General features: G+C 41.7%; 1 protein-coding gene across 1 annotated transcript; it reads left to right on the forward strand.

The window, feature by feature from the left end:
- Positions 1–15,724: 15,724 nt before the first annotated feature.
- LOC142218428 (metabotropic glutamate receptor 2-like) lies at positions 15,725–23,218 on the forward strand. The gene is made up of 5 exons (XM_075287171.1): positions 15,725–16,187; positions 16,246–16,437; positions 17,559–18,619; positions 21,107–21,266; positions 23,187–23,218. Exons 1-5 carry the CDS (start codon positions 15,725–15,727, stop codon positions 23,216–23,218), a joined length of 1,908 nt encoding a protein of 635 aa, XP_075143272.1.
- Positions 23,219–23,697: the final 479 nt, after the last annotated feature.

The raw sequence follows: 23,697 nt of genomic DNA on the forward strand, positions 1-23,697 counted from the left end.
TTTACTTTTATTTAATTTTTTTTGTTAATTTTTTTTTATAAAAAGAAAAAAAAAATTCCCATTTTCTATTTATTTTTTCTATTTTTTTTCTTTCCTTTCCAGTATGTACTCATGCAATTCTTAATGCAGTTATACTTACCTTATCCTTCTGGAGCATCATACACAAATCACACTTTTATGTTCCAGTACGGTGTCCAGTTCAATGTGGTTGTTTTTTGTTTTGATTTTTTTTTTCCCCAGTATAATACTTACTCTATCCTCCTGGTGGATCATGCACCATAGAAAGGGATGTTGTCATTATGACTATGTCATCCCGTTGTTGTAAAAATTTGAGACTATCTTTTTCTTGTTTAGTTAAATTGTGTGATCTTTTATCTGCCGAGGTGTGGTGTAATTTGATCAGATCACTTTCGACAGCAGTCTGAAAGTGGTCTAATACTGGAACCCTTGCAGATAATGGGTAATAATCAGGATTTCTGATATTAACTTTTTTTCTACTGAGATATCGATTTTTAGTTGAGATGGTTTCTAAGGATTTTAGGTTTGCCAGACATACCTGTTCTTTAAAAGTCAGGCTGTCATATTCATTGGGTATTGTCTCAGGTAAACTATCTGTGATGGACTCAGATATTCCATTATTGTGAAAGTGTCTATCGACAATAAGGGCTCTCACAAACTTGTTGACATCTAGTAAGGTGTCAAACATATTAAATTGCTGTGATGGCACAAAATTCAAACCCTTACTTAGAAGTTTATAACAAGACTCAAGTAAGGTTACAGAGGATGGGTTAAGGACACTGGAATCATAACTAGATGCAAAATGAATTTTTTTATTATGTACGTTCGAGGTATTGTCCAAAGTATCTGTGGTGTCACTAGTGTGTCCAGTTATGGCTTGTTGAGGCTCCGTGTTTTGTAGACCTGATCTCTTTTGATGTTTCCTTCCACCCTGGCGTTTTTTATTATTTTTCTTGTACCTGTTGTTGTCCTTGAGGTGCTTGGCGTTCTTAACGGTGACGGATTGCTTCTTGGAGATAAAAAAAAAAGAGATAGATTCAGTGTCTGTTATGTCCGTGTCTCTTTCTGAGGAACTGAAAGAGACTCTCCTGCAGTTGTCTTGAGTATATCTATTGCGGCTTCTGTTAGAGTCAATCACACTTTCATGTTCCAGTACGGTGTCCAGTTCAGTGTGGTTGTTTTTTTTTGTTTTTGTTTTTTCCCCAGTATAATACTTACTCTATCCTCCTGGTGCATCATGCACCATAGAAAGGGATGTTGTCATTATGTTTCTTCAGTATGGTGCCACAACTATGTAATGAAGATGTTACATCTCTTGGTCATGTCAAGTTTTATTTATGTCACTACAAATTATGATTTATTTATTTATTTACCTTAACCTGTTTGACCTATTTTGACTATAATAAGCCGACTTTGCTTTCGTTCCTGCTTCACTTGCACCTTACTACATGTATCACAGATATTGCTTAATTAATTAACTTCCTGTCTATGTGCAGATGGGAGGGGCCTGGAGTTTATGTGTCTCTTTTATTTTTAGATAAGATTGCAGCATATTACAGCTCTGTATGCCATGAGTAAGGGTCTATCCTGAAACGCGTAGGATTCTGCTACTCCTATTGCTGCACACAGATTTTTTAATGTAGTAACTACGAGTCAATAAAAGTTAAGTTTTATTTTATACGGATACCTGACTGCACTGCTGGATTTTCTTCAAATTTGCTTCCATTTGACCTCATCTCAGCCGAGAGAGATTTCCTGGCACCGGTCTAGAGGTTCCACGATTCACAGCAACCAGCAAACGGACAGAGTGAGTGCACATGGTCTTTTACCTATTTTTGAATTGTATGTCACTTTGGATGAGGGCTGTAGCTATTTTTCTAGTTTTGGACTGCCGCTATACCATACATTTTTCCATACACACACACGTCACGTTCGCTTTGATGTAACTTCAGGTGTTTTGCCTTAGAGAGTTAGATAGATTCCTAAGAGGTTTGCACCAAACTTGTTTGTCTCAAAAAGAACCAAGGACCTGAGCCGCTGAACCCGACAAAATAAATCTTGAAAGGTTCACTTATCTCTAGTCCCAAATCACCTGAATCCTACTAATATCCTACTAATATTATAAATGTGAAAGTTTGGATGTTTGTGTGTTTGTTCAATCATGCAAAAAACGTCTGAACGGATTTGGATGAAATTATAACGCATAGGCTACTTTTTATCCCCTGTAAATGACATAGCTTCACGACTGTTATCAATTTATGTTTATATGCTATATTAAACTGCTCTTGCCAGCAGCAGTATCTCAGTTTGCTGATAAAGCCAGGTCTGTTATCTCTCTATGTAAATACACAGATAACACTGAGTCCATTGTGTACAAGCAGCTGCATATTATCTGATATGCTCCAGTGATGAGACACTGAAATAGGAAAACCCCTTTAATCCAAATTGGCAGTTTGCCAATTCTAAAAATGGTGGAAAAAAGAAATTCTAATTTGTCGCAAAATTCTAAAACAACAAAAGCTATGAAGGTAATCAGAAGACAACAGACTTCTCCTCAAGCAGAGCTCAGGGGGATTAAGCAAGCTAGGGTCAAGCGTCTTTTAGAGCAGCCAAAATTCCGGAACAACACACTCATTATATAGCGTCCCAGCAAGCTGCTGAGATGCCGGTACAATCACAGGCACGGTGCGATGAACAAGTTCAGCAGCAGGCCAGCTCGAGAGCTGCTGAAACGTTGGAGCAGGCAGATCATCGATGCCAACAACATGGTCATTATATGGCATCCAAGCGAGCTACTGAGATGCCGGAACAATCATGGGCACGGCACGAGGAATGATTTCAATGACAGCTGCCAAAATGCCCGCAGCAGGTGGATCACTGACGCCAACAACACGCAGACGAAGTCGCGAGCAGAGGCTAGTCCAAAAATAAATGGAACTTAAGAGATTCACCCATCCCTATTCTCTAGTAATTCTTCCCTGTTTTGTATTGCTTTGCAGTCCCCTGTGTTGTACTGTTGAGGATGATAAGAAAAGATAAAATTATCTTATCTATAATTTCCCTTTTATTGAATCACAGGCAGCACAAGCTTCTCTTCCTAATAAGTTTATTGCTGCTTATTACACGAGTGGCGTCCTGCGTAAGGGATGTATTTATGCTGGAAAGCCTCCTCATTGGTTATCTTTAATTACTGCTAATTAACCACTAACGTGTGTTTTGTCCTAGTAGGTGGAGCCAAAACTATATCCATACGTTGTAGTGTCTCAGCTTCAAGAAAAGGAAATGTTATCTGTACAGGTGTGTTGCTGGTTTATCATACAACCCCTTTAAGCAGAAGAAGATGTCCATGAAGATAAGTGGTGACCAGTGGTGGATGAGAACATTTTATGTCATGATATGGGACACGGAAGCTTCATGACAGGGCCCCCTCTCTGCTCATAGGCGGGTGAATCCGGCAATTCTCTCACATTGCCATTATCTTATATATGTGTTTAAGCTGAAGGGTAATTATTACTTATGCTGATTAAGAAATCTCTGTCCACATCCGGACTTGGGAATGTTCTGCTAATTGTACATTTAATGTGTCCATGATGGGATGGAGGATGGAACTTTGCTTGTTGTCTAAAGATGCCTGTTATAATTTATCTATGCTACATATTACACTGGAGTGAATGTAGAAATGTAACAATTAATACTGTAGTGGAATGTTTATGTCATGTACCCGCAGAGTCTGGGCACTTCCTGGAATGTAAAGAAGATGCTTGAGGATATCAGGAAAAGCATTTCTGGATGCCAACCTGCAGGAGGAGATGCCACATACTGCAAGAATAGGCAGAGGACTAAGCCCAGTAAGCCAGTGATGACTACGCTGGTGGGCTGTGAAAGTGAGGCCAGAAGAGTGACTGATACCTGGGGAGTAATGTAGTCCAAGTTACCACTGTGTTAGGATGGTGTGAGGTAGACAGGTTCTGGATCTTGAAGGAGTCACTTGGATTAAAAGAGCTAGGGTGGTGAGTCTGAAAAGTGGACACTACCTGTCGGACACAGACGGCAGTGTGAACGCCCCCTTAGAAATGATTGCCCAATCCAGTGGTGTAACTAGGAATGGCAGGGCCCTGTGGCAAACTTTCGATGCCCCCCCCCCCCCGACCAATGCCAAAGACCTCGACCAACCAATTCCCCCCCCTGCATTTTTGTGCACACTATTATGCCCCATAGTGGCCCCTGCACACAGTATTATGCCCCATAGTGGCCCCTGCACACAGTATTATAACCCATAGTGGCCCTTGCACACTGTATTATGCCCCATAGTGGCCCCTGCACACAATATTATGCTCCATTCTGGATACCCATGAACAATTATTATACTCTTATACTTTTCAGACCCAAGAGTATAATAATCGGAGACCCAGGCGGGATAAAAAAAAAAAAAAACAGTGTTACTTACCTATCCCCATATCCGCTGCACTCTCCGCCGCTGTCGGCCATCCTCAATGACGTCCGGGACTTCATGTGACTGGGGGGCTTGCGTCGTGATGCATATGGACGGAGGTCCCAGTCATGTGACGTCAGGGACGTCATGCAAGTAGACTCGAAGCCTGCCCGGAGAGGTAAGTAACTCTGTTTTTTATGTTCCTTACCTCTCCTGGGCCTCCGATCATTATACTCCGGGATCCAAAAAGACCCCCGAGTATAATAGTGCTTGCGGGGCCTGCGGCGTCACTTACCGATTGTTAGGATGGGGTCCCGCAGGCTTCCGTCCCGGTGCACGGCAGGTCAATCTGACTCTCGCCCTCGTGCAGTGAGGCATCTAGAGACTAAGTCCCTTTTTTCCTCTACTGAGCATGCTTGGACCTTTTGGAGCCGCTCAGAGGCTAAGTCTCATTTTGCCCATACTGAGCATGATTGGTGAGGTCATGGGCACTGCCCTGCTGGGCAGGGACTTCCCTTTATATAATTTGAGTGTGCACTCACACTTTGACTGGAAATTGTTAATGACAGACGTTCTGGGTATTGCTAGTAAGACCTGTAATCCTCCTGAACTGTCAGCTCTACATTAGGGCTTTGGAGCAGTGGTCGCTGTTCCAGCCCGTGGCGCTGTCAGCAAGTTTGGTCTCTGTGTTAGCCTGTGCCCTGGCACTCTATTCCTGTCAGTTCTAAATACTAGGGGTCTGTGAGCCACTGACCTCTTTGTTTGTGTTGCTGACCAGGGGCGACATTTAACCCCTGACAGCCTGCACCTGTAGTATCTACTCACAGGTGTGTTTATCCAGTGCAGTTAAACTGGTGAACCTTGTTGCAGTCTGTGCACACTGAATCGTACAAATCTCGACTGTCCAGTGCAGCTAATTGGAAGTTGTGACTAAGGGGGCGTTCACACTACCGTCAGTGTCCGACAGGTAGTGTCCGCTCCTAGTGTCTGCTCAAAATCTCGCACAGACATTAGGAGCGGACACTAGCTGTGTCCGTGACACTTGTCATTCACTTAAATGGCGATCGGGTGCGTTCTTTTGCACTCCGTGCCTGTCCTTCACTGTCCGCTTGTAAAGATGTCCGACTTTTCAAGCGGACAGCAAAACCCGACATGTAGGGTTTTTCTGTCATGGTCATCATGGTCATAGTGGGACCAGAGACTATAGTTCTCCTCTTCCTGTAGTTAGAGAATGTACAAGAAGCAACAAGAGATAAGTGGTGACTGTTAATGAATTTGTACTGTGATAAAAAAAAAAAAATCTTAGTAAACACCCAGCCAGATCAAAATCAGTCCAAAATGGTTGGTTTTCACAAAGGCTTTCAGCCACTATTCAGGGTGGCTATGAAATATGAATGGGAAAGGGAGTTGATTTTGTTGATTTTAAGATGGGGCCCACATTTTTTTCATAACCATCCAGATACAAGCAACAGTCTAGTATTAGTAGGGTGGGAAGGTAACGGTAACACCAGTACCTTAACATCCCTTAGGTGGTCGGGTATTAGCTGGTAGATGGCTCTTCCTGGTGCCCCTGATAGCAGATGGTACCAGGATAATAATGGGGTATGAGTGCCTTTTTACTGGTTACCCTTAAACCCTACCTTAGTAATGGACTGTGCATCGAACAGCTGTCCATTACTAAAGTATTAGAAATTCACAAATCCATATAATATTTTTTATTTAAAAACAAACTCACCCCCTTTCCCACTACCCTCTTTTACCACTTAAGTTTTAGTAAAAAAAATAGCAGTTAATGGATTAATCGTTAATGGATTTCAAAGAATCCAAGTCCGTATGAACCTGAGATCCTGCAAAACATAAAAAGTTATACTCAACTAAAACTCCTTCGTCTTGGAAAGTTTTTGCCTAGCACATTTCTAGTGACAATTTGGTTTTAGTTGACCTTGTAGTTGGGTAAGAGGAAGAACATGGTGGACCATTGTGGTATTAGCTTTTGGCAAACATTAATGACAACTAATGGTTTTGGAGTAGAAAATAGTTTTTATCAGTTTTGGCATTAAATTTAAGGGACAAAAAACAGATGCTGATGGAACTGATATATGTGAACACACCCTTATATTCCAGAACTGCACTCACTATTCTGCTGATGGAATGACTGGGGAAGAATTGTTATGCTTGCATAATAGTTTTCTGGTATACAAAGCATTAAAAAGCTCCATTTTTAGTGTAAATCATGTTTTTGCAGAAAAATGGGTGACTTTACCAGTTTTGTGCCGCCCATGTGCATGGAAGGTAGTGTGACATTGGAGTTGCGCTAGATTTATTATAATTTACGTTAGCTTACTGGTATAAATGATACTTGAAATCTACGTCGGCTACAACCTGGAATAGATATGAGTGCATGCACACAGCCTGGTGGAGGGTGCACCTGATTTATGAAGGAGTGTATGCCTCCCCATAAGTACTCCGATGCAGGGGATATGAATATATCACTCTTTATAAATCTCCCTCACTCTCTACAGACATGACATTACTTATCTTCTCTACAATGTTTATGAATTATTAATCTGATTGGTAAATTGCTAGTTTTCTTGTTTATTAGGAAATCTGCGTCCACATCCTGAGCTGGGAGCGTCCTATTAGTGCTGGTCATAATGTGTAGTAATGGGATGAGGGGCAGTACTAATCCCCTATAGATACAGTTCTCTACATAAGAAGACACCACTTCACCTGCTGCACACAACACGCTCATTACACAGGACGCTGAATTCTCTCTGATTCCTGGAGATTCTGTAGGATCAAAAGACGGCAAAAGTGGTCTCCAGACTTCAGCCCGGGATCTCTCATCTGAAAGGTGCGGATCTACATCCTGTGTATTATTTGTTATATCAATCCATGCAAATTCTGTTATAATAATAATAATAATAATAATTACATTTTTGTGTGTTTTTTTTTATGTCAATAATAGATGAGTTACACATTTTTTTTTCCATTGAGAATTAAATCTTGTCTCAGCAGAGACAACGATGGAGATGATATCCAGAGCAGTATAGTAATATAATCATCTGCATTGTAGTGCTGGTCATTAAAAGCCCTTTACAAACAGAAAAGTGTATATATACATGTGCATCTCAATATATTAGAATACCATCAAAAAGTTAATTCCTATTTTTAGTAATGCAATTGAAAAAGTGAAACATATATTATATTGAGTCATTACAAACAGAGTGAACTTTTTCAAGTGTTTCTATCTGTAAATGTTGATGATTATGACTTACAGCCAAGGGAAACCCAAAAGTCATTAACTCAAAAAATAAGAATATTATATAAGACCAATGGTAAAAAAATATTTGACATAGAAATGTTGGCAGCAGATCAGCCTGTGGCACTGCAGAGGTGTTATGGAAGCCCAGGTTGCTTTGATGGCAGCCTTTAGGTCATCTGCATTGTTGGGTCTGGGGTCTCTTATCTTCCTCTTAGCAATTTCCCATAGATTCTCTATGGGGCTAAGGTCAGGCCAGTTTGCTGACCAATCAAACTCAGTGATACTGTGGTTATTAAACCAGGTTTTGGTACTTTGGGCAATGTGGACAGGGGCCAAGTCCTATTGGAAAATGAAAATTCCATCTCCAAAAAGCTTGTGGGCAGAGGGAAGCATAAAGCGCTCTAGAATTTTCTGGTAGACGGTTGTGCCGGCTTTGGTTTTGAGAACACACAGCGGACCTAAATTAGCAGATGACATGGCTCCCAAACCATCACTGATTATGGAAACTTCCCACTAGACCTCAAGCAGCTTGGATAGTATACAGCAGCCTCTCCGCTCTTCCTCCAGACTCTGTCTGGGACCTTCCAAACGAAATGCAAAATTTACCTTCATCTGAAAACACTTTTGACTACCGAGCAGTAGTTCATAACTTTTTGATGATATTCTGATTCATTGAGATGCACTGTATATTATACATGACAAAAATGATCAGTCAGTTTGACAATGAAGAAGAGAAGACAGACAGACACGAGAGTTACAGGACAGTGCTACATGGACAGGACACTCAGACATCATCAGTGCCAGTTATTGCTACTGGTGCAGAAAAGATTGCTGTGATACTGGGTATGGTTTTTCTAATTTTTGTACTCCAAAAAGGGGGCTAAATCCCAGAAATGCATTGTGCTTTTAAACCTTAATAAAATGGTTTTTGGGGTACTATACTGTCTTTCTTGGACCATTGTGCTGGCGAGAAGAACCTGTGCATTTTTTGTGGGTGTTAAACACTCATTCTTTATTCTGTAACACTTACTGGGTATAGTGGCCACTACAGCTAATGGGTGTGAAGGAGAAGATACAACTAAGTTGTGACTTTCTGTTACGGTTCTGCCTTTATATATAAAATTATAATGTTTGACAGAACCTCTAGACTGCAAGACACTGCAGTGAGGTCCACAAGCCCCTGGGGGGCGGCCTTGTGCCTGAAAAGATAACCACCAGTTAACTGCACTGGCAGTGGTGTTAGTGCGGTTCCAATGTGAACAGACTGCAACAACTCTCACCAGTTAACCTCATTGGGAAAGTGCAACTGTGTATAGCTGTTGGGTGAAGCAGAGTGAAGCCTTGCAGCAGACCTCTGCTAAACAGTAAAGGCTGCCATGAGTTAAATGACACCCTGGTCAGTAACACAAAAGTGCTCCAACAACAGCTAGGAGCTTCAATGTAACTTAGACAGTTCAATAGGCTTTTTGGGTCCCTGGTAGGCCAAGGAATCCTATCCTGGACGCCCTATCTGGCAACCTGCCTACTCTGGAACCTAGCCCTGAACTCCTGTCTCAAAGTATTTTAGTCAAAGTGTGAGCACCCGGCGGGCGTTGGTTCACACTATAAAAAGGCAAGTACCCGCCCACAGGGCAGTGGCCATAATTTCACTGAACATGCTCTGTATGGGCAAAATGGGACTTAGCCTCTAAGTGCCTCCAAGAGGTCTGAGCACGCTCAGTAGGGGAAAAATGGGACTTGGCCTCTGAGCGCCTCCAAAAGGTCTGAGCATGCTCAGTAGGGGAAGAATGGGACTTAGCCTCTGAGCGCCTCTAAAAGGTCCGCGCATGCTCAGTGGGCAGAAAGCTGGACTTAGACTCCAGACATCTCACTGCATGACGCCGAGGGCGAGAGTTGAATTGACCTGCAGGTGGCGCTGTGCACTGGGAAGGAAACCTGCGGGACCCCATCCTAACACTTTCTTAACTCTGGAAATGCTTCAATTCAGTTCTGATAGTTGAGGTAGAGCTTACTAGACTATGGGTGCAGCACAAGAGGAGTTCCAGAGATTGGGAGAGGAATTCAGATAATGGATGTGGCAAATGAGGTTATTGATTGATCAAATTATGTCATTACCTCACTATTTAACAGAGAGGAGTGTTGAAATACCCAGCATGGTGAAGATATTTGTGGATGACAGCCAAAGCCTGAAATATAGTGTAGAATCAAACAGGCAATTTCTCATAATGACTGACAGAGAGTAGAGGAGCGACTTACAGTTATCCTGTGGACAGATTCTCCCGCCTGAGCTGTGGGTTTCTGCAGCTCTTTGATCTGTTAGTTTAGGTCAGTAGTTCTCAACCTTTCTAATGCCGTGACCCTGCAAAACAGTTCCTTATGTTGCGGTGACCCCATTCAGTTTGGAACATGCGTCCATAACGGCGTGTGTTCCAGCTGAGTAGCGCTGCTGCAGACAGTAGCGTGGTTTCTCAGTGGCTAAAGCCATTGGACATATGTATTTTCTGATGGCTTTAGGCATACCTCCCAACTTTTGAAGATTAGAAAGAGGGAGAAAATATGCGTGTCGTTAGCTCCGCCCACTTTTATGTTGACTCCGCCCATTCTCGTTAATTTTTCATGTGCTCCCACACAGTATAATCCTCCTACAGTCACCCGGACATTATATGTCCCCTCGCCATCTCTCCCCCAGTTTCATATAACTCCTTCATCTGCCCCCAGTTTCATTTCCACCCTCCATCTCTGCCCCCAGTTTCATGTCCCCCCATCTCTGCCCCCAGTGTCATGCTGTACCCCTCCTTCATCTGCCCACAGTTTCATGTCCCCCATCTCTTACCCCAGATTCATGTCCCCATCTGTTCCCCAGTTTCATGTTTCCCCATCTCTGCCCAGAGCTTCATGTCCCTCCATCTCTGCCCCAGTGTCATGCTGTCTCCCCTTCATCTGCCCAGAGCTTCATGTCCCTCCATCTCTGCCCCCAGTGTCATGCCACCCCCCCTTCATCTGCCCAGAGTTTCATGTCCCTTCATCTCTGCCCCTAGTGTCATGCCGTCCCCCCCTTCATCTGCCCAGAGTTTCATGTCCCTCCATCTCTGTCCCCAGTGTCATGCCATCCCCCCCTTCATCTGCCCAGAGTTTCATGTCCCTCCATCTCTGCCCCAGTGTCATGCCGTCCCCCCTTTCATCTGCCCCTTCATTGTTCCACCTAAAACGAAAAAAACCTCTTATACTCACCTTCCAACGATCCCCCGCTGCCCGCTCAGTCTCTACTCATATACAGTGGGGCAAAAAAGTATTTAGTCAGTCACCAATAGTGCAAGTTCCACCACTTAAAAAGATGAGAGGCGTCTGTAATTTACATCATAGGTAGACCTCAACTATGAGAGACAAAATGAGAAAACAAATCCAGAAAATCACATTGTCTGATTTTGTAAGAATTTATTTGCAAATTATGGTGGAAAATAAGTATTTGGTCAGTAACAAAATTTCATCTCAATACTTTGTTATATATCCTTTGTTGGCAATAACAGAGGTCAAACGTTTTCTGTAAGTCTTCACAAGGTTGGCACACACTGTTGTTGGTATGTTGGCCCATTCCTCCATGCAGATCTCCTCTAGAGCAGTGATGTTTTGGGGCTGTCGCTTGGCAACCCTGACTTTCAACTCCCTCCAAAGGTTTTCTATAGGGTTGAGATCTGGAGACTGGCTAGGCCACTCCAGGACCTTGAAATGCTTCTTACAAAGCCACTCCTTCGTTGCCCTGGCGGTGTGCTTTGGATCATTGTCATGTTGAAAGACCCAGCCACGTTTCATCTTCAATGCCCTTGCTGATGGAAGGAGGTTTGCACTCAAAATCTCACGATATATGGCCCCATTCATTCTTTCATGTACCCGGATCAGTCGTCCTGGCCCCTTTGCAGAGAAACAGCCCCAAAGCATGATGTTTCCACCCCCATGCCTTACAGTAGGTATGGTGTTTGATGGATGCAACTCAGTATTCTTTTTCCTCCAAACACGTAAAGTGGTGTTTCTACCAAACAGTTCCAGTTTGGTTTCATCAGACCATAGGACATTATCCCAATACTCTTCTGGATCATCCAAATGCTCTCTAGCAAACTTCAGATGAGCCCGGACATGTACTGGCTTAAGCAGTGGGACACGTCTGCACTGCAGGATCTGAGTCCCTGGCGGCGTAGTGTGTTACTGATGGTAGGCTTTGTTACATTGGTCCCAGCTCTCTGCAGTTCATTCACTAGGTCCCCCCGCGTTGTTCTGGAATTTTTGCTCACCGTTCTTGTGATCATTTTGACCCCACTGGGTGAGATTTTGCGTGGAGCCCCAGAGCGAGGGAGATTATCAGTGGTCTTGTATGTCTTCCATTTTCTAATTATTGCTCCCACAGTTGATTTCTTCAATCCAAGGTGGTTGCCTATTGCAGATTCAGTCTTCCCAGCCTGGTGCAGGGCTACAATTTTGTTTCTGGTGTCCTTTGACAGCTCTTTGGTCTTCACCATAGTGGAGTTTGGAGTCTGACTGTTTGAGGGTGTGCACAGGTGTCTTTTTATAGTGATAACAAGTTTAAACAGGTGCCATTACTACAGGTAATGAGGAGACTCTTAAAGAAGAAGTTACAGGTCTGTGAGAGCCAGAAATCTTGATTGCTTGTAGGTGACCAAATACTTATTTTCCACCATAATTTGCAAAAAAATTCTTACAAAATCAGACAATGTGATTTTCTGGATTTGTTTTCTCATTTTGTCTCTCATAGTTGAGGTCTACCTATGATGTAAATTACAGACGCCTCTCATCTTTTTAAGTGGTGGAACTTGCACTATTGGTGACTGACTAAATACTTTTTTGCCCCACTGTAGATGTAGCCGCGATGTGATCGCGATGTGACGTCATCACATTGCGGCTACACTGCAGAAGTCGCAGTGCAGCATTTAAAGCAGGAGCTGGCTGTGACAGCTCCTGCTTTAATCGCTTGTGTGTCCAACTCATCTGCGTCCTCTGGGCGCCGATCAGTTGAAACCAGGACATACCTCCCACTGACCGGGACGGTTGGGAGGTATGTGGCGACCCCTGTGTTTTGGTCGTTCGACCCCCGCTGGGGTCGCGACCCACAGGTTGAGAACCGCTGGTTTAGGTGGACGGCCATGTCTTGGTAGGTTTGCAGTTGTAGAACACTTCTTCCATTTTTTGGATGATGGATTGAACAGTGCTTTTTGTGATGCTCAAAACTTGGAATATGTTTTTATAACTTCTCCACAACTGAAGCAACATCTCAAAACATTAGCCAGAATGGGCGCAAATGGGTCCTCTAAATGGACAATAACCAGAAGCATACTGCCAAACTGGCTTAAGTGGCAAAGTGGCTTAAGGATAACAAAGTCAATGTTTTGAAGTGGCCATGACAAAGCCCTGATATCAATCCAATTGAAAATTTAAAGGCAAAGCTGAAAAGGTAGGTGTGACCAAGGTGGCCTACAAACATGGCTCAGTTACACTAGTTCTGTCTGGAGAAATGGGCCTAAATTCCTACCAACTATTATGAGAAGCTTCTGGAAAGATCCAAAATATTTTACCCAAGTTATATAATTTAAGGGCAATGGTACCAAATACTACTGAATTGTGAATTGAGTGTATGTAAACTTTTGACTTTGCAGAAAGTAATAAAAATGCATTAAAAATTTCTCTCTCTCATTATTCTGACTTTGGCAAATATAAATATTTTTGGTAATCCTAATAGACCTAAAATATTCTGATTTCATGTCAGACAGTGAGAAAAACATGCATATGCATCTTTTTATACAGTGCATGTAAACTTCTGGTGTCAACTGTATATGTATATGTTATATCTGGCAACCACTGTGGAATCCACATTTGCCTAGACCCACAAAAATATACAATAGCATTGTGCCTATGACCTGCACAAGCAGATACAGGGAAAAACTTCCCATTACACTCACTTTTTCCAACTTTTTTCTCAACTTAGACTTGTCTACAGCCTTGTCTACAGGTATTACAGGCAATGCTCATCTCATATCTTCTGTTTCTTAGGCTGCAAACTGAACAAATAAAGTTCTTTCCACATCACTATTGGAGGGTCATCTCTGAAGTCCAGATCTTTCCTTCCGTCTGATGGCTGCCTTGTTTTGGACTCTACTGTCATTGGCGGTTCTATGTAGTACTGGAGATCATGTGTCTGGGGAGCAGTCTCTAAAACTGCAACTGGAGATTGTTGGGTTTATCCATACTGAAGTGTGTTATATAAATCTTAGACATTATAATGGATTAATTTTACAAGAAAGTGCACAGCTGTTAGAGGCCATGAGGTTCGCTATAGAAGAAATTAATGAAAACTCAACTATTCTTCCTGGGGTAAAACTGGTCCTTTCCCCCAGAATTGTGTGTGAATACTCTAATATAAAAATAGAACTAAAAGACATGAACAAATCAAGTACTATAGCGGCAGTCATAGAAGCTGGAAAAGAATATACATTGGATGAGGTATGATGTTATGATATAAGGAACTGATGATCTTCTAATAAATGTAAAGTAACATCCAAAAGTTTGAACACACCAGATTCATATAAAAGACATGAAAACTATGAAAATTATGAAGGACACATATATAGAATTAAGTAGTAAACAAAAAGTGTTAAACCAGAATATGTTTTATATTTTAGATTCTTCATAGTCACTCTCTTTTGCTTTGATAACAGCTTTCCACACTCTTGGCACTCTCTTAGTCAGCTTCATGAGGTAGTCACCTGGAATGGTTTTCAAGTAACATGTATGCCTTGTAGAGGGATAATTTATGGAATTTCTTGCCTTCCTAATGTGTTTGATGCTATCAATCTAAGGGTGCATGCACACTGAGTAACGCCGGGCGTGTATGAGAGCCGTACACGCCGGCGTTACAGCAGACTGCCGAACACTTCCCATTCACTTCAATGGGAGCGCTCGTAACAGCGGCGTTTACGAGCGCTCCCATTGAAGTGAATGGGAAGTGTTCGGCAGCCCTGCTGTAACGCCGGCGTGTACGGCTCTCATACACGCCCGGTGTTACTCAGTGTGCATGCACCCTTAAATAGAAAAAAAAAAATCCATTTTAACACTTTTTTCTTTACTACTTAATACCATAAGTATTCCTTTATAGTTTTCATGTCTTCAATATCAATCGACAACATACAAAATAAGAAAAAAACAAGAATAAACGAGAATGAAATGAAGTGTCCAAACTTTTGACTGGTACTGTAACAGAATTCCTTACATGCGTTCACTTTTTACAATTACAATACCTTTTTGTTATATGGGTTTCCAGAAATTTGTGTGGGACTCGATGCCAAAGTTTCAGTTTTCCTGGGAAAATAAAGTATAGCAGAATTTTCATTGAGATCAATTGCTGTCATTGTAATGTACAGATGTGTTGAATCCTACAGGGAGAGAGAGATGTTCTTATTAACTACTCTCAGGGACACATCTTCTACAAGGCTGCTACTTAATGTGTTACTGTAATAGATAGCGGCCAATAATAAAAACTCACCTGTTCATAAATGATTATATACTGTGTGGAAGCCATAAAAAGGTGTTGTGGGGGCCATAAGAAAAAGAGTCATATATTGTGCGGTGGGCAAGAAATAGGGGGTTAAAATATTGTGTGCAAGGCCAGAAAACGGGGGTCATATACCTTTTGGAGCACCAGGTTGGGTATCTTTTTTATGGGGGCAGCAGAGAGACTAGGTTCACCCCTGGTTACTCTCTGCTTCAGCTCATAGATAAGAATTCTGTAGAGATGCAGGATTTACATCATAGTATTTTTGTTCTCTACCCTGAGGCTCAGATCCTGGGGTTATGTTGGTATTTATCAGGTTAATTTTTGCGACTTAATCTTTACTTTTATTTGTATTTCTTCTTTCTAGACTTATTCTCTTCAAGGTGAAAAAATCCCAGTGATCAGCGGTTCTATGAGAAATTTAAAATTACCCAAAGATCCTTTCTTCGTGAGCATGGTGCCCTCTGTGCAATATCTGTCAAAAGCTATTATAGATGTCCTTACATATTTTGGCTGGACCTATGTGTCCATTTTGGCATCTTCTGATGACACTCTTCCTTCAGTCATGGATGAGTTCAAGAAAGAAGCCAGTCGTCATAAGATTTGTTTTGCTTCCAGTACAATTTTGTGTTACAAAGACAACTTCATACAGATCATCAAGAACCTGCAGAGTTACCCCAAGGCTCAGGTGCTGGTTCTCTTTGTTAATCTTCAGGATCTAGAAGATCTCCTGAATGAAGCTCATGAACTCAATGCGTTCTTTATATGGGTTGTCAGCACTCCTTGGAAAGTACCAATCAACATTTTGAAGAAATATAATCAATCTGTTGGACCTATTATCATAATTCAAATGAGGTCATATCCGCTGCAGAGACTTAATGAGCATTTCCAGGCAAAGATGAAGGCAGATTCTTATAGTTTAAATAACCCAAGCTTCAGATCCTTATTTTCCTATGCTTTTTTTTTTTGGGACAGCTATAATGAACCTGCACCGTGAACATCAAATTCCTCCTTCCCCCAAGATCATGTTTGCAGTCAATGCCGCGTATGCCATAGCTTACGCCCTGCGGGATATGTACAATGCCACCTGCCCCAATGTCAGCTCTGACTGTTTGGTGAGGAACAGAGAAACCTTCATGACAGTTCTCACAAACACAAGATTTAACGGTAAGTCCAGAGGTTATTACATTGTGTACATGAAGTCAACTGAATGCTCATGTTTGAGACACATCAGTATAGTGAAAGCTATCAGCCCCGAGTCCAGGAAAGGAGATAAAGTCCTACTGATGGAGTTAGTTATAGAGTTGCCAAGATGTAGATTTTAACAAACCTTCAGCTGTGTGAGCAGGACTTAGCTTCTTAGGCTGGATATAGACTAGTGTACGGCATTCTGTCCATCATTCCGCTTAAAAAATGTGGAGAGAAAACTCGTGCAAGTCCGCATTTTTCTTCCTTTTTTTTCAGACGGAGACCCCCATCATAGTCTATAGGGTCCGTCAGGTTTCTGTGGGTAATCTCTTTTTTTTTAAGATCATGTTTCCATTCGTGAGGTCCCCAAGCAGACCCCATGAACGGAAACCCAAACGCAGGTTTGAACCTAGGGTGAAAAAGTTGGTGACAATATATCATATTTAGTGATGGTTATTATTGAAGTCTTACTGTGTCCTCATGGTTAAGGGGATATTGTCACTCCTTAGGGAGAGACCACCATATAGGTGTGTGGAGACTTATTAAGCCTTTAGCACTCCACTTTGCAAGGAACTATGGGAATAATATGCAAATCTGTCTTCCATGATGTAATTAGGAAGTCAGTTGCTGCCTCAGTGTTGCAAACCAATAGAGGGTGCTCACTGGAATGTGCAAGCCTGTCTTCCCTGATGTAGTTAGGAAGACAGGATTTCAGTGAAACAACCCTTTAATGGGTTGTTTCACTGAAATCCTGTCTTCCTAACTACATCAGGGAAGACAGGCTTGCACATTCCAGTGAGCGCCCTCTATTGGTTTGCAACACTGAGGCTGCAACTGACTTCCTAATTACATCATTAAAGACAGATTTTCATATTCTTCCCATGTGTCCTCATGATGACACTTCTTTCTCTAAACTCTGGACTTTAATGCATACAATGCACCTGTGACTAGGCTGAACAAAGCTAAAACATTGACAGGAAGTGTTGTTTTGAGGACATAGAAGAAGAGACTTTACCCCTGATATGTGGGTTGATCTAATAGACTGTACTGTATGTCATCAAATATTCTATGTCTTATGAACTGTTCTTTTTCCTCCTCAGCTCCATTCATTCTTTCGGATGTTCAGTACACAGTGGGATTTGATAGAAATGATAACGGACTTGCTTTATATGACATCTTCACTATCCAGGAGAACAATGGAAGCTTGCATTTCCAGCACATCGGGTCCTGGGCAAATAAGCTGACACTCAATACCAGTCAGATCCTGTGGGAGGATAACATGGTGCCTAAATCCCACTGCAGTAAAACTTGTGGAGAACATGAAATGAAGATCACTGACCAGGGGAATCCTTGCTGCTGGGATTGTGTCAAGTGTGATCAAGATGAAGTTTTAATCAATAATCTCACATGTAAGAAGTGTGACCCCGGATTCCAGCCTAACATAGACCACAATAACTGCTCTGAGCTCCCTCTAGTTTACATCCAGTGGGGGGATGGACTGGCTATAGGATCAGTCTGTATCTCCTGCCTGGGAATTCTTTCCACCATTTTTGTGGTTGGCGTCCTGGTATGGAATAACAACACCCCAATTGTGAAGGCCTCGGGGCGTGAGTTCTGTTACATCCTGTTGAGCGGAGTCTTGCTCCTCTATATTATGACTTTTTTCTTCATTGCTCAGCCTTCAGTTGTCATCTGCAGCCTTCGACACCTCGGACTTGCCACATCATTCTCTATTTGCTATTCTGCCTTATTAACCAAGACTAATCGTATCACCCGCATCTTCACCAGTGTGAAGAAGGGGATTGCACAGCCGCGCTGCATCAACCTGGTCTCTCAGCTGTCTATCTGTCTAGCCCTCGTCACCTGCCAGCTTATGGGGCTGTCCATTTGGCTGATTGTAGACCCGGCTGAAGTCACTGAGTCCATATCTCTAGATAATAAATATAGGATTCTAAAGTGTAGAGCAGGAGACATGATGATATTGTTCTCCCTACTGTACGATGTTCTGCTCATTCTCCTTTGCACAGCCTACGCCTTTAAAACCCGCAAGTATCCCGAAAACTTCAATGAAGCCAAATGCATTGGATTCACCATGTACACCACCTGTATCATCTGGTTGGCCTTCTTGCCCATCTCCTATGTGACTTTCAATTATCCCAAGGTAAAATCAAGAATTCTTATATGTCACATTCCAAGTGTTGCCAACAGTCCAGAATACAATCTATCTATCTACACATATAAATAAAAAAAATAAAAAAAAGAAAGAAAGGAGGGAGATTTCACCCCTGCAAGTACAAGTAATATATGTGTTTTACTAAGTGGGACACCTGAAATATGGGAAGTTATGGAAGAAAGAAAAAAAACAGAGGGCTGGCTGCTCTGTGCCATTTAGCATGAGATATGTGCGAGAGCTCGTCCAACAATTCATCCTGTAGCCCAAATCTCTGCTGTCCTGAGAGTTCATAAATAGAGATGAGCGAGTACTGTTCGGATCAGCCGATCCGAACAGCACGCACGCATTGAAATGAATGGACGTAGCCGGCACGCGGGGGGTTAAGCGGCCGGCCGGCGTCAAAGTGGAAGTACCAGGTGCTTCCATTCATTTCAATGCGTGCGTGCTGTTCGGATCGGCTGATCCGAACAGTACTCGCTCATCTCTCTTCATAAACATTAAATAAAGGGGTATTTTGGGCTTTTGATATAGGTGACCTATTCTTCGGATATGTCTACAATATTATATCTGCAGGGTGTGAAATGCAGTACCCCACCAACCAGTTATTCTAAGCATCTTCTGGTGATGGAACTATACAGTGTATAACCGAGAAGTAGACAACTTCACACAATGTGTAGTGGCTGTGCACCCATTCACTTAAACGGGAGCTCATCTGCAGTAACGCGACACAGCCACTACATAATGTACTAGAAATTGCCTTCTGACTCTCTCCACTGTATAGTTACGGAACTGGAGGCTTCCAAAATCAGCTAATCATGGGGGTGCAGGATATTGGAGTCACATTGAAATAATGATAATGACCTACATTAAAGATAGGTCAGGAATGTGAAAATCCTGGAATACCCCATTCATGTTAAATTCATATCAGTTTGTTCTTTGCTATTAGAGCTCTTGTACCGATCCTGATAACTTGCCCATGTAAGTCTAATGCAAATTAGTTTGTTGGGTGATCACATTTTTTATGTGCCACATCATATCATACTGCTTGTGTAAACAGGACTATGTTTCTGATGAATAATGAAACTTGTGGGGTAGAAATAATGATAGGGTCACTCATTCCTCCTCCATGTAGCTTACATCAGCTTGTATATATATTGTGTTTGCATCAGTGATCATACTGCGGGTGACAAATGGTGAAAACTATTTTATTAAAATTTGGACCAAAAAAGTACAATGCAATAATAAAAAAATGCATTCAATGGTGTCCACAGCCTTAAAAAATCTGTCACTAAACTGCATAGTTATTTAGGTTATGGTCTGAAAATTTGGACCCCCCACCTCCACATAGCTTTAGCACACCCTCCACACAGAATAAAGTCTCACAGCGGCCCCTTCACACAGCATAATGTCCCACAGTGGCCCAACCACACAGTATAATTTCCCATAGTGGCCCCTTCACACAGCATAATGTCCCATAGTGGCCCAACCACACAGTCTAATTTCCCATAGAGGCCCCTCCACACAGTATAATGTCCCATAGTGACCTCTACGGTGTTCAGTGTAAATATTACAAAAATTTTGGGTTCGAAAGAACCTGATATTTTGGGGGTTCCCCACCTATGAAATATTATTATACTCGGGGTCTCCTCAGCCCCTGGACTATAATGATTGGAGACCCATGGTAGCTAAGAAAACACATAGACCAGTCTTACTCATCTCTCCAGCATGACTCCCTGCTATCTTCAGCACTTCTGACTGTTGTCACATAGATGGGTTACGCTGGCATCATTATGTGTCATGATGCCGGCCTGACTCATATGATGTCTGTGACTTCATTGAAGAGGCCCAAAGACAGCAGGGAGTCTCACCAAAGCCCAGGAGAGGTGAGTAAAACTGGAATTTATTTTATACACCTTCCCTGATCATTATACTTTAAAGAGACCCCAGTATAATAGTTCAGCTTTGTTCTGGACATGTTCGGAACAAAACCACCAGATGAACCTCACAATATTGTTGGTTCTCTCAACAAATACTGAGTACCCTGGTTTTACTTACCAGTTCCCACTCCTGCCACAGCCGTCTCCGCTTTACCTTAAGCCTTCCAGGGAGCCTCATGCGTTCCATATCATGTCCCTGTCATCGATGGCCTGACACTGTTCAGCAATGTGATATTGGATGCATGGGGCCCCCTGAAAGGCTAAAGGGAAGCGGAGATGGCCATGGCAGGAATGGGGGTTGGTAAGTAATAGGGCCCTTTACCCTCTGGAGTTTTTTTTTTTTTTTTTTAAAGCAACAGGAGCCCACCGAGCCCCCTATGGTAGTTCTGCTACTGCTTCCCTCTCAAAAATCATCCATTGGTTGGGAACCCAGGTGACACTCTTCTTAGTATTACCAGACTAAACCAGTGAAATATACACATTGTTGTTGCAGTGAAGATCTTGTTTCCTGACATTGTGTCTCTTGTGCCTCCTGCAGGTTCAGGTCCCGACTCTCTGCGCCTCTGTCAGTCTTTGCGCTTTTGTCATACTTGGAGGTGTCTTTGTGCCCAAACTCTATATTATCTTTTACCACCCAGAGAAGAATCTAAAGAGCCATCAGTGGTGGAAAGGTGTCAGTCATGTGGATTCATCACATGGTGAGTGCTATATTGATGGGACTTGCATACAGGAGGAAAACAACAAATATACTTATAGATATAAGGTCCTTGTTCAAGCCCAATACCATCAATATATCAGGTGAGAGGCTCTTCAGACAAAAGAACAATAAGATAAGGGGTTAAGAAAAGCTCAAAAGTCTGCAATGGTGGCTGGTGAGGCAACAACACACACAAGATTTCATCAAATCACTTTTTCTATAGGGTATTAGAGTTTGTGTTCCATGTGATGTTACTCTTTATTACTTGTAGGACCAATTCTTTTTCTTTTTTAGTCTTTAGTAAGACATAGAGATATGGCAACAGGAAAGCTCAGAATGAGAGATCTGGATTAAGCAAGATTGGTGTTCGCCAACATGAACTTCATGTTCCTGAATTTTATCCGGATTAAACAAATATTCTTGTGCCTCATATGATTGCTTTTTTCAATCATATCTGTGCAGATACAAAAAAAAAAAGAAGAAGTAAAGAAGTGTTAAAAAGTGTTAAGATAACCTTGCACCCAAATGTTGCTCAATGCAGACATCAACCCCTTTCCACGGCAGGCATTTTTAGTTTTTAATGTTTGACTCCCCGCCTTTCAAACCACATAACTTTTGTATTTTTCTGTTCATAGAGCCATATGAGAGATTAATGTTTGCGGAACAAATTGTTCTTCACAATGGTACAATTTAATATTTCATATAATATACTGGGAAACTGGCAAAAAATTCAGAGTGGGGTAGAATTGGAGAAAAAATGCTTTTGTGCAACATTCTTACGGGCTTCATTTTTATGACGTTCACTGTGCAGCCAAAATGACATGACACTGTTTCCTATGGGTCAGTATGATTTCAGGGATACCAAATTTATATAGTTTTATTTTTACATTTTAAACCCTTAAAAAAAATCCAAAGCTTTGGAAACATTTTTTTTCTTTTCACCATATTATGACACTCAGAACTTTTTTATATTTCCATGCACGGGCATATGGCGTCTTTTACTGCAGGACCAGGTGTATTTTTATTTATACCATTTTGGGGAATCTCTATTGCATTGATTACTTTTTGTTAAAAATGTTATCAGAGGGGAAAAAAAACAAAAAAAAAACACAATTTAGCTCTTTTGATTTTTTTTTTTCCTGCGGTTTCCTGCGGTATTGGAAAAATATTTTTGTAAGTTAGTAGACCTGGAGTTTCCACAAACAGGAATACGACATTTTTATGTATTTCACAGTATTTTTTAAATTTTTGTATGTGTTCTAAAGAAAAGGGAGGGGGTGATAAATTTTTTTTATTTATTTTATTTTTTTAGATATTTTTTAGGCTACATTCTCCTACAGAAACTCCAACGCAGAGTCAGTTGAAAATTGACAGAGAGAAAAGTCCTGCATTTTTCTCTCTGCTGGTTTAAACATAAAAACGATAGAAATCTGACGGATACCAGGCAGACTACATTATAATCAATTGGATCCTCAATAGGTGATGTAGCGGATCGGCTCTCCATCGTTTGGGTTTCCTGGCCTATACGCCATACCATGCACGATCAGTGGAGTGGTGCATGCGTACTGAAAGGAGAAAACAAAAGGATTGGGCTATCGAGGTCAGTAGATCAGAAAGTGACTAGATATTCATGCACATTAGATGGTTGGTAAACCCATCCAAATCAACAGTTTCTGTGGATACACATCCCTGTATCTACTGTACTGTACACACAGTAGTATACAGTACATGTCACTCATAACATATATAATGTAAACAAAAAATTCCAGTGATCATTTTGACAGATATCCTGTGGCTACCCCAACTATGCTACCAGATCCAATATCTATGGCCTGGGGTGGTTCCGGTGACAGAACAACCTCCATAGGCTAAACTAATCTCAAATAAGCCCAAGACTCACACTGTTCTGATTTATTTGCAGGTACAACTGGAGAAGTTTTCCAATCTCACTGATGAAGAGATTTCATATCAATAAACTAAGAGGTGGTAACAAGTAACTAGCATGGAGAATCCACCAAATCTGCTTCATCCAATAATCAGGAAACAGAAAACTTGTCTGTAACAAATAATAACAAAAACTAATGAAAAGTCATTGAAAATTGGTTTTCCAGCAGCATTTTAACCAATTACAGAAGTTCAGGTTAACTCTGCTAATCTGTATATTTACTATTATACACTATTGTATGTGTTCTGTATATATATGTGAACTACACATTGCTCTGTAGGTATCCATCGTACATGGTGGATATACAACAGAGATAACATTAAAACCACCTGCCTAGTATTATATACAGTAGGTTCCCAAGGGCCACCGAAATCGTCCTGACCCATCACGTCACGGATTGAATTCTACAAGATCTCTGAAGATGTTCTGTCCTGTAGTCTGCTGATACGGGGGCACATCTTCCATGAGGTGATGGCCTAAATAGGCA

This window comes from Leptodactylus fuscus, chromosome 9, assembly GCF_031893055.1.
Source record: "Leptodactylus fuscus isolate aLepFus1 chromosome 9, aLepFus1.hap2, whole genome shotgun sequence".
Lineage (NCBI taxonomy): Eukaryota > Metazoa > Chordata > Amphibia > Anura > Leptodactylidae > Leptodactylus > Leptodactylus fuscus.